At 43.5% G+C, this 12,347-nt stretch overlaps 1 protein-coding gene across 1 annotated transcript in view; it reads left to right on the top strand.

The window, feature by feature from the left end:
- ENOX1 (ecto-NOX disulfide-thiol exchanger 1) overlaps window positions 1-12,347 on the top strand; it is a 418,486-nt gene that overhangs the window by 296,235 nt on the left and 109,904 nt on the right. Inside the window, 2 exon segments of the mRNA XM_077778774.1 lie at window positions 3,155-3,261; window positions 7,165-7,282. Of these exon segments, the coding sequence (XP_077634900.1) occupies window positions 3,155-3,261; window positions 7,165-7,282 (225 nt within the window).

Here is a 12,347-nt window from a genome sequence, read left to right as displayed (position 1 = left end):
AAGCCTGAGGCGTGCTGGTCTACCCCTCTCCTTCCTCATAGCAAGTCAGCCACCTGTCCTATCACTGTGCATCCTGATCCTGCCTCTGTTTCACTGTTCTGCCTTCACTCAAGCCTTCATCATTTCTCCCAAAGGAATGCCTCCTCAGGCACATCTTACAGGTATTTACTTACAACGTAAATGAAGTTCACCATCTGGCTTAGCATCTACTGTCCTTCCTGATCCATCACCTAGCATTTGCCCTAGCCTTTGAACTGTGGAGCAAGCATTGATTCATCATGTAAGACCTAGCGACAATGTTTTCTTTGGGGCTATTCCCTGACTTTGCCTACGGAGTTAGTTACCGTGTCTCCGATTACTTACTATGTCCCCGTACCGTACCGTCTTCCATACCATCATATGTACCTCTCTTGCATAGGATCATTATCTGCTTAACTTCCTCTCTCCCTAGAGACATCTCATCAGGGGCAAGGACTGTCTTAATTTTATATTTCTAGCAATCAGTGAAGTCCTTGGTAACTAGAGGATCTCAGATGTTTGCTGAATGAATGGATGGATGAATGAATTAGAGGCATTTAGATGTTTGCTGAATGAATGGATGGATGAATGAATTGAATGTATGCTCTGGGATATGATGACAACATGTTATAAATAACTGAGGTACTTAGCCTCAAATAGGAAATACCTGCAGTGGTACATAGCTTGAGTAGATAGTAGTGGATCTGTTTGTACCCTTGAACCTGTGCAGTTTTTAGCCATTGGGTCTGTCTTCTCAGTGCTTTCCCTTCTTCATGCTTCCCTGTGTATTACTGGCCTCTCTTGCCTTCCCCCTACTCCATCCACACATATGTGATAATTTTCTCTCCAGTGTATCCCCTTTATAAACAGCCTTTCTTTATTGATGGCAAAATTTTGACTATCACCACTAAAATACTTGGTCTCAACCCTTACTGCCCCTTCACCTCTGGATAACACAGTTCTTACTTTTCTTTCTTTTTTTTAATGTTTGTTTGTTTATTTACTTATTTATTTATTTAGAGTGCAAGCACAGGAGAGGCAGAAAAAAGTATCCTAAGCAGGCTCCACATTCATTGCAGAGCCCGATGTGGGGCTCAGTCCCACAACTCTGGGATCATGACCTGAGTTGAAATCAAGAGTTAGATGCTCAACCGACTGAGCTACCCAGGTGCCCCTCCATTCTCACTCCTATAAATGATGCCTCTTAAAAAGCTCTATCCTTAGAGCAGTGGGGTTACTTTTTTTAACAGTCCCACAACTACCACCCCGGAAATCTCATCTGACGGTGCATTTCACCGCTGCATATGAGGCTCACTACTCTGTGTTGCCCAAACAAAAGGAAGCTGAAATTCCCCCATGACCTCAGCCCACATGCAGCAAGACAACAGGAAGCCGGGGCAGTGAGGCTGAACCAGCTTTCCACTCGCCATGCTGGAGTGGAGCCCAGCAGAGCCCTGTGAGTCGGCCGTCAGGTGGAAGTCAGCACTTAGAGCAGCACAACGTGGCTAGTCTGGCAGTGTGACTTCCTCCCCGATGAGGTCAGGAAAGGGAGCTGCATGTACTCCTGGAGAATGTGAGCTAAGGTGATCGCATATCACCCTGGTAAAATTGAGTGCGCCAAGCTCATCATGTGACATGATGATGAAATTTGATAAATAAGGAGATTTGGAATTGGGATCCTCTCGAGAGAGAAAAGAGTAAACATAAAAGCCTTTGTGAAAATTACCCATTGATTGGGAAGTGGCTGCTCATTAGCGTTGTAAGATATTTACAATGTGGTAGGAGAACAGAATCTCCTTTCTTCCTCTGCTCCATCATACGCTTGTTTATTTATTTTTAAATACTTTTTTAATGTTTTTTATACACTTGTTTATTTTGTGCGATAATTTTTAAAGTTGCGGCACTAGGTGTTGTTCCTTTATGGGGATTATTCCACTCCTTTTTGCCAGACTTTGGACACCTGGAAGATTTGGAAGAGCTTTGATGCCCTTTTTTATAATAGAGCCTTGGGAATCACTTAAGAAGGATTTATGTTAGAGTATTAGCATGCACGAGAAGCTGGTTCTAACTGTGCCCTTCCTAACAATATTCAGAAATTCAGGTTTAATCATATGGTTAATTGAGTGCTATAATTTCCTTAATCCCATGCTTACTAGATCGATAACTGTTTAAGCAAGATTGGATCTGCAGTTGGTTGGCCCCACCCCTAATAGCCAGTACTAAGAGCTCATCCCTTTGCCTATATAGCTTTGTCACAGCCCCACACATTCATCATTCCAATAGCACTTTGCCTGGGAACTACAGAAGCGCTAAACAAAGCCAAAGTGAGAGAGTTAGAACTTCAAGGGGTTTAGGAGGGCAGCCTTATGAACATGAAAATGGCAGAACAGAATGGTATGTGGTCTTGATGAACTACTGCGGAGGAGGACAGTGCCACGTGGCATTGAAATGAGATCTGCATGGCTGTGCAGCTGGTTGGGTGAGCCTTGGTCTGTCCTGAAGTGGAGGTGATGGCTCCTATTTCCTGCCAGAGGGCTGGAGGGCTGGCTGCAGTGGGTACAGAGGAGGGGGGAAGAGGGGAGTAAGGAGCCAAGGAATACAAATGGCCCTTGAGATTGAGGGGTCGTGTGAAACAACTATGCATTGTCCCAGCTTGCACTTGGACACAGCAATGTCTTCAGAGGACTGAAGTTGAGTCCTTGAGATGGAGACCAAAAGAGAAAAAGATGTATGCTTGGCTCTCCCTCATTCAGCCACTCCACCCCGGCTTCACTTCTAAGCCCCCAACCCAGGCATCTGTATGCCAACACCAGATCTATATCTATAGATCTAGGTATGTAGACATACCAAGTCACATTTTTAAACAAGAGCTGCGGAATCTTGGAAGCAGATGCCCATGAACTCTACCCAGTTGTATTTAGAATCTGTTTTAACCTAAAGTTATGGAGACAGACTTGAAAGGAGACATCTGCAGCCTTGCTAAAATGTAAGTACAAAAAGGCACAAATTGGATGGATATCGATGATGTTATTTCTGCTATGACATCATCCATAGACTCCTAGTGTCTTTGCTTTGCTTCCCTATAGTGATCACAGCATAAATTACTTGTCTTGTTTGACTTCCTTGTTCACCAAAGTTGAGCAGATTGTGGCCGTTTTCAACGCTTCTACCAGACAAAAAGCTTGGGACCATTTCTCGAAAGCTCAGCGCAAGAACATAGACATTTGGCGAAAGCATTCTGAGGTTGGTGATTTTATTATTACTTTTTAACCACCGTCACACAGCTGGATTGGCAGAGAATAGTGTGGCCGCAGCCGTTTCGGTTTTTGTTAGAGCGGGCAGCTGTCCTGTTGTCGTCCTCTCGCACTGTCGGCTCTAAATCCAGCTCAGACCTGTACCTTATCCAGAAAAGCAGCCGACTTCATGCTTAGAAAACAGAGTGCTTTCTCCCCCTGCAAAGGAAGAGAGGCCTCTCTCCCATTGATAGCAAAGAGCTCGGAAATAAGCCAAGACATTTTGCCTGTGTATTCTAAAGAAAGGTGTAACGTAAAAAAGGAGACTAGCTTTTAAATAAATACAGAGGGTTTCTTTTTTTCAGTGTTCTGCAGCGTGATGATGACGGTTTGCTCTTTGGGCTAAAAATGGCAAGTATGCCTTTCTTCCGTGCCTTCTTTTCATAAACAATGCCATAGTGCCCTATGCTGGCCAGCCAGTTATATAGCCAGTCTCCCCAGAGCACCTTTCCCCAGGGGAGTGAATGTCCAGGCTAGCCAGGTCCACCCTCCTGCATCAGTGTGTCAAGTGTGAGTATCTACCCCAAGAAAAGAGGCCAGAACCTGACCTTTCTCACCACCTAGAAGGACCAGAATGTGTCATTAGTCATTGGTCGTCCGCTGTTATTTTTAACTCTGCAGTGTAGTGTACGCTTTGAACCTGTAATTTAAAAGTAAGTATATTATCTTTGCTTATTCTTTTATTTTTATGAGAGAATGTTTTTCATTTGGATGCCTCTCCATCTCTAGCATGTTAATATTAAAGTTCTCTAAATGATAGCCCCTGTTTCAAAACCCCAAAACTTATAGAAGGTAAGGTTTGTTTATTTAACGATTTGGGCTCACACTTGTAAAATAAGTGTTTTATATAGAGTTTGAGGAAGCACCAAGTACTGTAATATCAATCATTTGGGTAGCATTTTAAGTGCCCATTAACTAATGCTAAATTACAGCTAAATACCAATGGCGCTAGATGTAACATCCACGTGAATACCAAATGAATCCTTTATTATCACTGTTATTGTGGCAAATCCTGAATGACTTCACAATAATGGGACACTTAACATGCTAGTGCAATTTATTGTTAAGAAGGACATTTTTTTTTATTTTGCTCACAAATACTTAAGAAGGCGGCTGGTGACTGATGTAGTTCCATTCCTCTCTTCAGGATTTTGAGTAAGGAGGAAGTGGGATTTCTCTTTAAATTTTCAGGAGCCAGAAAAACAAAGGGCGCTTACCTGCTGCTCTCCCAGACACTGATTCGAGACCTGAGTCAAGGCAGGTTTTCGGGAGGAGAGAGTCCTCGTTTATGATGAAACAGACAGATTGAGGATTATGAAAACACAAATTGAAATCCACAAACCACGATTCACATTTGGGAATGACTAGCCTATGAATTGGTTAAATATATATATATATATATATTTTTTTTCTTTTCCATCACATAAAAACCAAACATGATTAAAAGAAACATTAAGAGAAAGGCAAGCAACATGATGCTAAATAATCTGGGCAAAAAAAGGCTGTCGTTAGTACGTGAGTGTTAGAAAATATCATTATTGATCTAAATCACGCTTCCTGCATGCCTGATGCCCCGCGCCCCAGCCCTGCCTCCCTGAGGGTCCTGCTGCCGAGCCGGGTGCACACAGGCATCCAGCTGTGTTCCGAGGAAGACCGCTTGCTTCGCGGTACACACGGAGAGGCAGAAATGGATGCAGGCAGTCCTGAAAGGTGCTCCTGCGGAGGGCCTTTGTGCCTCTCTGCCACTCCTCCCACCGCTTTTGATAAACTAGGAAATAGAATTCTAAATTACCTTTGATTTTCTCCCCTACGTGTCGCTTAATTGATTAAATACCAGTTGGTAATTTAACATTGTGGATGATTTCTCTGTTGCGTATAAGCTTGATAATTGGCTTGATTTTTTTCTGCGTTCCCATGTACAGCATCTGTTAATTATCTGCAACACCTTTACAGACTTATGAGAGTGCACTAGCGATTTATTGCTGAACCACAGACACCCTGTGGAAACACCCGCAGCTTTTTTTTTCCTCCAAATTTTTTTCTTGCCAACACCCTGCCCCCCAAGAACAGCTACAGTATGACAGTTTGTCATTAATTGTGGAGATTAAACAACAGGCCCTTTCAGCCTCATGTATTCTTTCCACCTGACGTTTCCTTGTTTCAAGTATTTTCAAGCCACCTCTTTGGGAACTGGGTTCTTTGTCAGCAGAAAAATTAGCTGTACACAACCTAAACACGTCCCCACTAATCACATGTGACATCTGACCCACTGGCATTATCTAAGGTGGAATTGGCACCTCTTTCTACTGGGTGTCATGGCCGCATGAGAAAACATCGCCCATCAACCTTGGGGGGGGCCTCTCAAGATGCCCTGTGATGGGTTCACTCCCAGGAACCTTGCCTCTCTACCCCGTCCCCTTTCCCTGTCCTCTGCAGTGGTGATGCCCAGGGCTCAGAACTGACCACTCAAAATACTGTTAACAATAAATAATTTCCTTTTTGGTCCTACTACAGTTATCTGTGAGCTAAGGAGAGAGGAGAAATCAGAGAACCTATAACACAATAAAATATCACATCCATCAAATGGGCACTAGAACTTTGTTTAAAATCGTGTCATTAATACATTAGGTGTTATACTTCATTGTTCTTCGTAGGCTTATTATAAAGCAAAACTATCTTAACTATGTGACTTTTATTTAGAGACTTCAATTTCAGTTGGGGGGGGAAGAATAATGCAGTCATTTCATTGTTATTGTTGTTTTGAGGACAATACATGTAAGAGAATAGAACTGATAACGATTCACAAACAGAATATTCGGCTTAATACAAAATAATAGAATTACTTACCGTACACAATTATAGTGTCCTGATGTTTAGGCAAGGTAATAAAAAATGTGTTTTGATTCTTTACCTTTTACATTGTTTTTGTATAAACACTCTTGCGTTCAAGCAGAGTATTACTCTGTTCCCCATTTTATAAAATGTGAATAGACAAAGGCTCAAAGAAATTAAATGCCTTTGACTGCAGTCACTCCTCTAGTAAGCAGAGAAAGTAAGATAGGATCCTAAGATCTTTAAGTGATGTCAAAACAGCCAACACCACAAAAACACTAAACCCTACATGATAATGTGAAACACCAAAAAGAAGTTATCTGTTTACCTTGGTCCTCCAGCGTCTTTTGAATTTTACCATTTGGATATCTGAGTGGTGAGTGTGTGTGTGTGTGTGTGTGTGTGTGAGATATCACACCTAGGCACATACACACATGCAGTGGCACTGTTTTGATGAAGAATAGTAGTTGTCCATATTACCAATTTAGCAAACTAAGCATCTAGCACGACGCTAAGGAGCTTTACATGTATTCACTTGTTTTCTCCTCAAAACTATTATTATCACAGAATTCTAGTGACTAAATAAAGGGTAAGAGAGAGATGAAGAAACATTCCTGAATTGACACAATGCGTCAGTGGTTGACCAGGCTTTTTATAAATGCCATCGCGCATGTATCTTATCACTAGCTCTGAACCTCTTCTGTGCCAGTCATGACAAGAGGCATTTTTGTTGAATCCTACTCGGTGATGTTATCATCCCCTTTTTGTCAGATGAGGAAACTGAGACTCAAGAGATTAAATAATTTGCTGAAGACCACTTGACTAGCCTTTATCCCTGGGTCTTTCCATTCCCCATAAACTTCAGAACTTCATTGTAGATTATGCAAGGCAGTGGTTGGGAGGTACAAAAACTTCAGATTCTATGCATTCGTATGCGCATCCTAATACATGAAAAAAACCATTGAGAAAAGGTAGGTTGACGTGTGTGTGACTCTGACATCCTCCTATCTTCTGCTTTCAGGAGCTCCGGAACGCTCAAAGCGAGCAGCTTATGGGTATCCGCCGCGAAGAAGAAATGGAAATGTCAGATGATGAGAATTGTGACAGCCCGACTAAAAAAATGAGAGTCGATGAATCAGGTAATGCTGGTGACTGCCACACACCTGTGAGGCATCATAATGATCTTCCAGGTCTCAGATGGGGCGTATGTACTGGGAAATGGCCGCATAACTCACTTTTATTTGAGTTATACTAAACTTTCATCTTTGAGTGACTCTGCCTTTTATTAATAGAACTTTAAACTCCTTCTTAGGAACATGGTGCTTTAAATTGGTCCAGTTGTTTCTATGCATATATCTGGGGCTGTTGCATTTTTTTCAGGGATATTTGCCTGTTCCCATAAAAATCCTTTTCCAGAGGATGGCAGCCACCGCTGATGCTGAAATACAGATAAAATTTGGTTTCGGTCTGTGTGCCTCTTACTTGAGAATTGTTTAATCCCTAAAGAAGCTTTCAAGCCTCTGAGCCAATGTGCTGGAGAAGTAGACATTTTTCCAATAAACTTTCCCTAACCTGTAATCAAAGGGGTGGCCTCGTTTGGCACCAAGGGCATCCCTCCTCGAGTTGGAAGAAGGAGAGAAGCTTAGAGAGGAAACTTGCTTTACGTGCCCTGCCTACTCTCAGATGCTGATTGAAAACTCTCTCCTCAAATGAGATGTAAATCTCTCGGTATTACAGGCAAGAGAGAAGCTCAGTCAAATCTGGGAGACACCAAGGGAGATTGCTCATCAAGGGGAAGAGTGTTGTCTCAAGGGCCTGGAAAGGACCACAACTGCTACCATTTCCAAAAAAGAAAATCAGAGGAATAGCATAGATTTGACCTGTCTCCTCATATGTACCAGTGAATAAAATACTCACCCACCTCAGGCGCTTTAACAGAATCAAGTGGCCAGGGACAGAGGATATTTGCCAATGTGTTGGTAGAAGCCAAAACCAAGACTCCAGAACACTCAGGTCGTCAAGACTGCCAAGTGGCCAGAGTGCTCTGTGTCTGCAGGGTTCAGCGAGTGCCCGCTGAATGATGATCACAGGGCAGTCCTCTTCTGCCGGGTGTATACAGAAGGGAGTTCAATTTCCTTCGCGCAGTGGTTCTTACAAGTGCGGTCCCCAGTCCAGCATCATCAGCATCACTGAGGAACTTGTTAGAAATGTAAATTCTTGGACCCGACTTCAATCCCCAAGGAATCAGGAACTCTAGCAGAGCCAGGGGTGGGGATGTGAGATGCAGCAATCTGTGATTTAAATTCCCCAGGGAATTCTGATGCACGCTAAAGTTTCAGGACCACTGCCTTAGAAAATTTCCCTTTCATCCTCAAACGCCATTCATTTAAATCTTTTAGGAGCTTAGCATAAAAGAAGGTACCAGGCCACTAGTTTTGAAGCCATACATCTTTTGTCTGAAAAACGAACCTAGGATTTATGTATCAGTGTATGTGTCTTATTAAGTGGATATGAGATTTCTCGGGACTGATTATTGGGCTTGGACTAGCTTATTTGAAGATGGCAATTTCTATTCTGTGAACTTTCACATATCAAAAGAAAAGAGGGAGTTTTAGTGTGAATTTCTTAAATTTAATGTGATCTTCTGATAAATGAATAAATAATTTTTTTCTCAATAAAGCTTTCATCATTTTTGAAGTTTCTAGATGAGGGGCAATTTTACATGAAACTTGGATCCTTAACATTCTTATAAGGTAGGTGCGGAAGAAAAGAAATCAGAAATTCTTATCTGAACCTGTGGCTTTTGGGGGGTGCAGGGGACATTTCTTTCTTTTTTTTTTTTTTTGAAATATTTTTATTTATTTCTAGGAGAGAGAGAGAGAGACAGCGTGAGCAGGGGAGAGTCAGAGAGAGAGGGAGACACAGACTCTGAAATAGGCTCCAGGCTCTGAGCTGGCAGTCAGCACAGAGCCCTACGTGGGGCTTGAACCCACAAACCGCGAGATCATGACCTAAGCGAAAGTCGGACGCTTAACCGACTAAGCCACCCAGGTGCCCCGGGACATTTCTTTTTAAACAAGTTGTCAATTTCCCAAATAAGGAATGTGTATAATTTCATAGTCTGCTCAGGGTAGGACAAGAGTAATAATGACCGAGAGCAGTAGGCTCCGGTAGGAAGTCTTATACACCATGGCAGCAAGCATTGACCCCCAGTTTGGCTGCAGAAGAACTCAAAGACCGCTTCCCTCAGCTGGGACATGAGAGCCTCTCTGGCAGCTTCACTGAAGAGGCTTCTAGCTAGATCTCTGTTGGCTTTTTCCCCAGGCATCTAATAAGAGCCTGAAGCAGGACCTGAACTTTCAGTTCTCCAGGCTTTTCCTTGGCCAGCAGAATGAATGAACACAACACAGAGCACGATCTATACCGAGTGCTGGGGGAAGAGATAGAAGAACTGGAGTTCAGATGCCAGGTCCCCAGGAGTTCAAAGTCTTTTTCACGCTTTTCAAAATGAGATGGAGCAGAGGACGCGGCCTGCGGTTTATGGGGAAAGCACGGGACTGATTAGAGGAAAAGGAAAGCAACTAACCTTTTTTATTCCACTGGGCCCTGAGGATCCTGCCAAATGGCCAGCAGCTGTTTTCCTTTCAGCCCAGCATATTCAGGGACACAGCCTGACGGCAAGAATTCCCATCTGGTCTTTTGACCAAGCTTCAGACAGGATCCCTGCAAACTTCTGCTGGAATGGGAGGGATGGAGACCCAGCAGCCTTTGGGAAACACACCTTTCGGTGGTATCATCAGGCGACTCTGCATTCATTACAGGTGCAAATTTGCATCTGTCAGTCACCCAGTAGCAGGCATCTCAAAACAAAGAGCTCTAATTCACTGATGGAAATTGCTAAGGGCTGACCTAGCAGTAAATCCCTCTATTCTGTGAAGAATCCCTTACCCTTTTGCTTTCTGCTAAAACAGTGAGCATCTGCCTCCAACCTCCTGGGCAGTGGGTGACCCGAGACTTCTTGGGAATTCCAGGGGAGGACATCCTTCGTGGAGCCTCCTCCTGTCCGAGAGGACTGTGGAGAGGCACGCCTCCCAGGATGTGCGAGGCCGGTGCACCAAGACCTCTCTGCCCCCCACCTCCTCCTAGGGCCAACACCAGCCTGCACTGATTTTATTTCTGAAGTTGGAGACAGAAAGAATTGACTTTCTTTAGTTTCTAGGAAGGATACAGTTTATTATGTGAGGACTTATATCTTGGATTTATTTTTTCTTAATCAGTGTTATTTGGCATATCTCTGCTCTTCTGGTTATGCAGAATATTTCATTGTACTTTTGCTTTTTCCCACATGTAATAACTTACAACATATCTTTGGCTAGAGTTCCCTAATCCTGCCATGTCATAGACTCTGGGTCTAGAGTTCTTTCTCTTCTAGCAAGAAAGCGGGACACAGGATTAAAATGCGAGAGATGGCTATTGTCCAGGAAAAGACAAGAGCCCCGAATAAGGGTCCTTGCCCTGTTTTTAGTTTTTAGTAGGCTTACAAACATGGGGATGGATGTGCACAAAGAGACAATGAAACTGTGAACATTAACTCATGGACATGAGGGAAAGGGGGTCTTGAAGATATTCGGGGTTAGGGGTTCGGGTTAATGCAAAACAAAATCCTGGAGCCGGGCAGCCTGTGGAAGGTTGTTTCCGGCTGACAGGAGGCATCACCTCTGTTTATCCAAGCTAGCCTAGGGGATAAGGCAGATGGGGCAAGTAACCTCAGGGTTAACAAGGCACCTTTTGTTAATTATCTCTGCTCTGGCCAGCTTCACCCTGTAGCAGCCTATAGCCCTGTTTGTTTACCTAATTTGGTCCTTCTTTCCTGTGAAAGCAGCTTTCTGCTATAGTAGTAAGTTGGGGGGCGCTTTCCCCCTGAATACCTAATCTTGTTTATTTCACACTTTTGTTCTCTACTGGGGCCTTTGCGGTGTCCTCTCTATACTATAGAGAGGGTCTCTGCCTCCCCTTCTCCATACTTATTTACCTAATCTTGTTTACCCAAACTTGGGTGTGAGCAACCTATGGCTTTCTAATTCTTTACGGGCTTGTTACGCCATCAGGGTAGGCTCACAGAGTCCCTAAGCTTACTCCCCACACTGCCTTATGACTCTGGCAGCTCACTGTTCCTCCTTATCAGTGGCCTCTTAAAGGGGAAACAGAGTTGCCAGAGCAAAACTGAGATGCTGATAAAAGTGAAAATGAGTTTTGTTAATAAATTTGAAAATCAAGACAGATTTATTGAAGCATTCATTCAAGAAGATTGGCATCCTGCTCCAAAGCCTATGAAGATGATTTTTGATAAAAATTCAAATTTATTGCTGCGTAGTCTGCCTCTTACTGGAATTAAGCCCCACTTGAAAAGCCAGATCTATTCTGCTTCTTCCTCCTCCTTCTTCCAGGTTGGCAGAGGGGTGGGGCAGGAGTACACAGGGGAAAAAGGGACGAAAAGAGGAATCCAGAGTGTAAGGCCTCCATGAGGCGGCCAGTTAGTCGTCGTACTGTGGAGTCAGTGCGTGGAAAGCCCTCCCAACCGTACCTACAGTGTTGAGCACATAGTATGTACTCCATAACTCTGACCACCACTTGTCTTCATCACGTAGGGCACCTGGCCCTGGGCCTCTCACCAAGTAAGTGAATTGCGTTGACTTCAATTGCATATTCCCCTTCTTCTGGTCTTTGTTTCTGATGCCTTTGTCCCACAAGGTGATGGGAGCATGGTAACCCTGAGAACATTTGCTCTAAATTTGAATGGAAAGCCTTAAGAAGCTTGTTCAAACAAGGATGATTGTTTCTCCAATTGTTCACAACTTTTATGCATTCAGAATCCAGCGCTGCGTGTTGAATAGGCCATGGCCCAGAGAGCAGCCACTCGGCATCATCCTAATTACCAACAAAGATTGGTCAAGTCCTTCTTGTGCTCGAGACACTGTGAACCTGGGAGGGGTACGGTACGGAGAGAGCTAGACACAGTCTACCCTGCCCTCAAGAGCGTGAGATGCCTTTTGAAGAGAAGAAATACACATTTCAAGTCAATGAAAGTACAGTAGCTAAACGCCTAAAAGCCTAATGTCAAATATGTTCAAAAGCCATTGCTTTAAATTTGATAGAAACCAAAGTAAATACCACTATCCAGTATTTGTACCTCATCCCGTACCT

Source organism: Crocuta crocuta, unplaced genomic scaffold (assembly GCF_008692635.1).
Source record: "Crocuta crocuta isolate KB4526 unplaced genomic scaffold, BGI_CrCroc_1.0 scaffold586, whole genome shotgun sequence".
Classification (NCBI taxonomy): domain Eukaryota; kingdom Metazoa; phylum Chordata; class Mammalia; order Carnivora; family Hyaenidae; genus Crocuta; species Crocuta crocuta.
The sequence above is the reverse complement of the archived record's forward strand: the minus strand, read 5'-3'. Positions and strand labels throughout refer to the sequence as shown.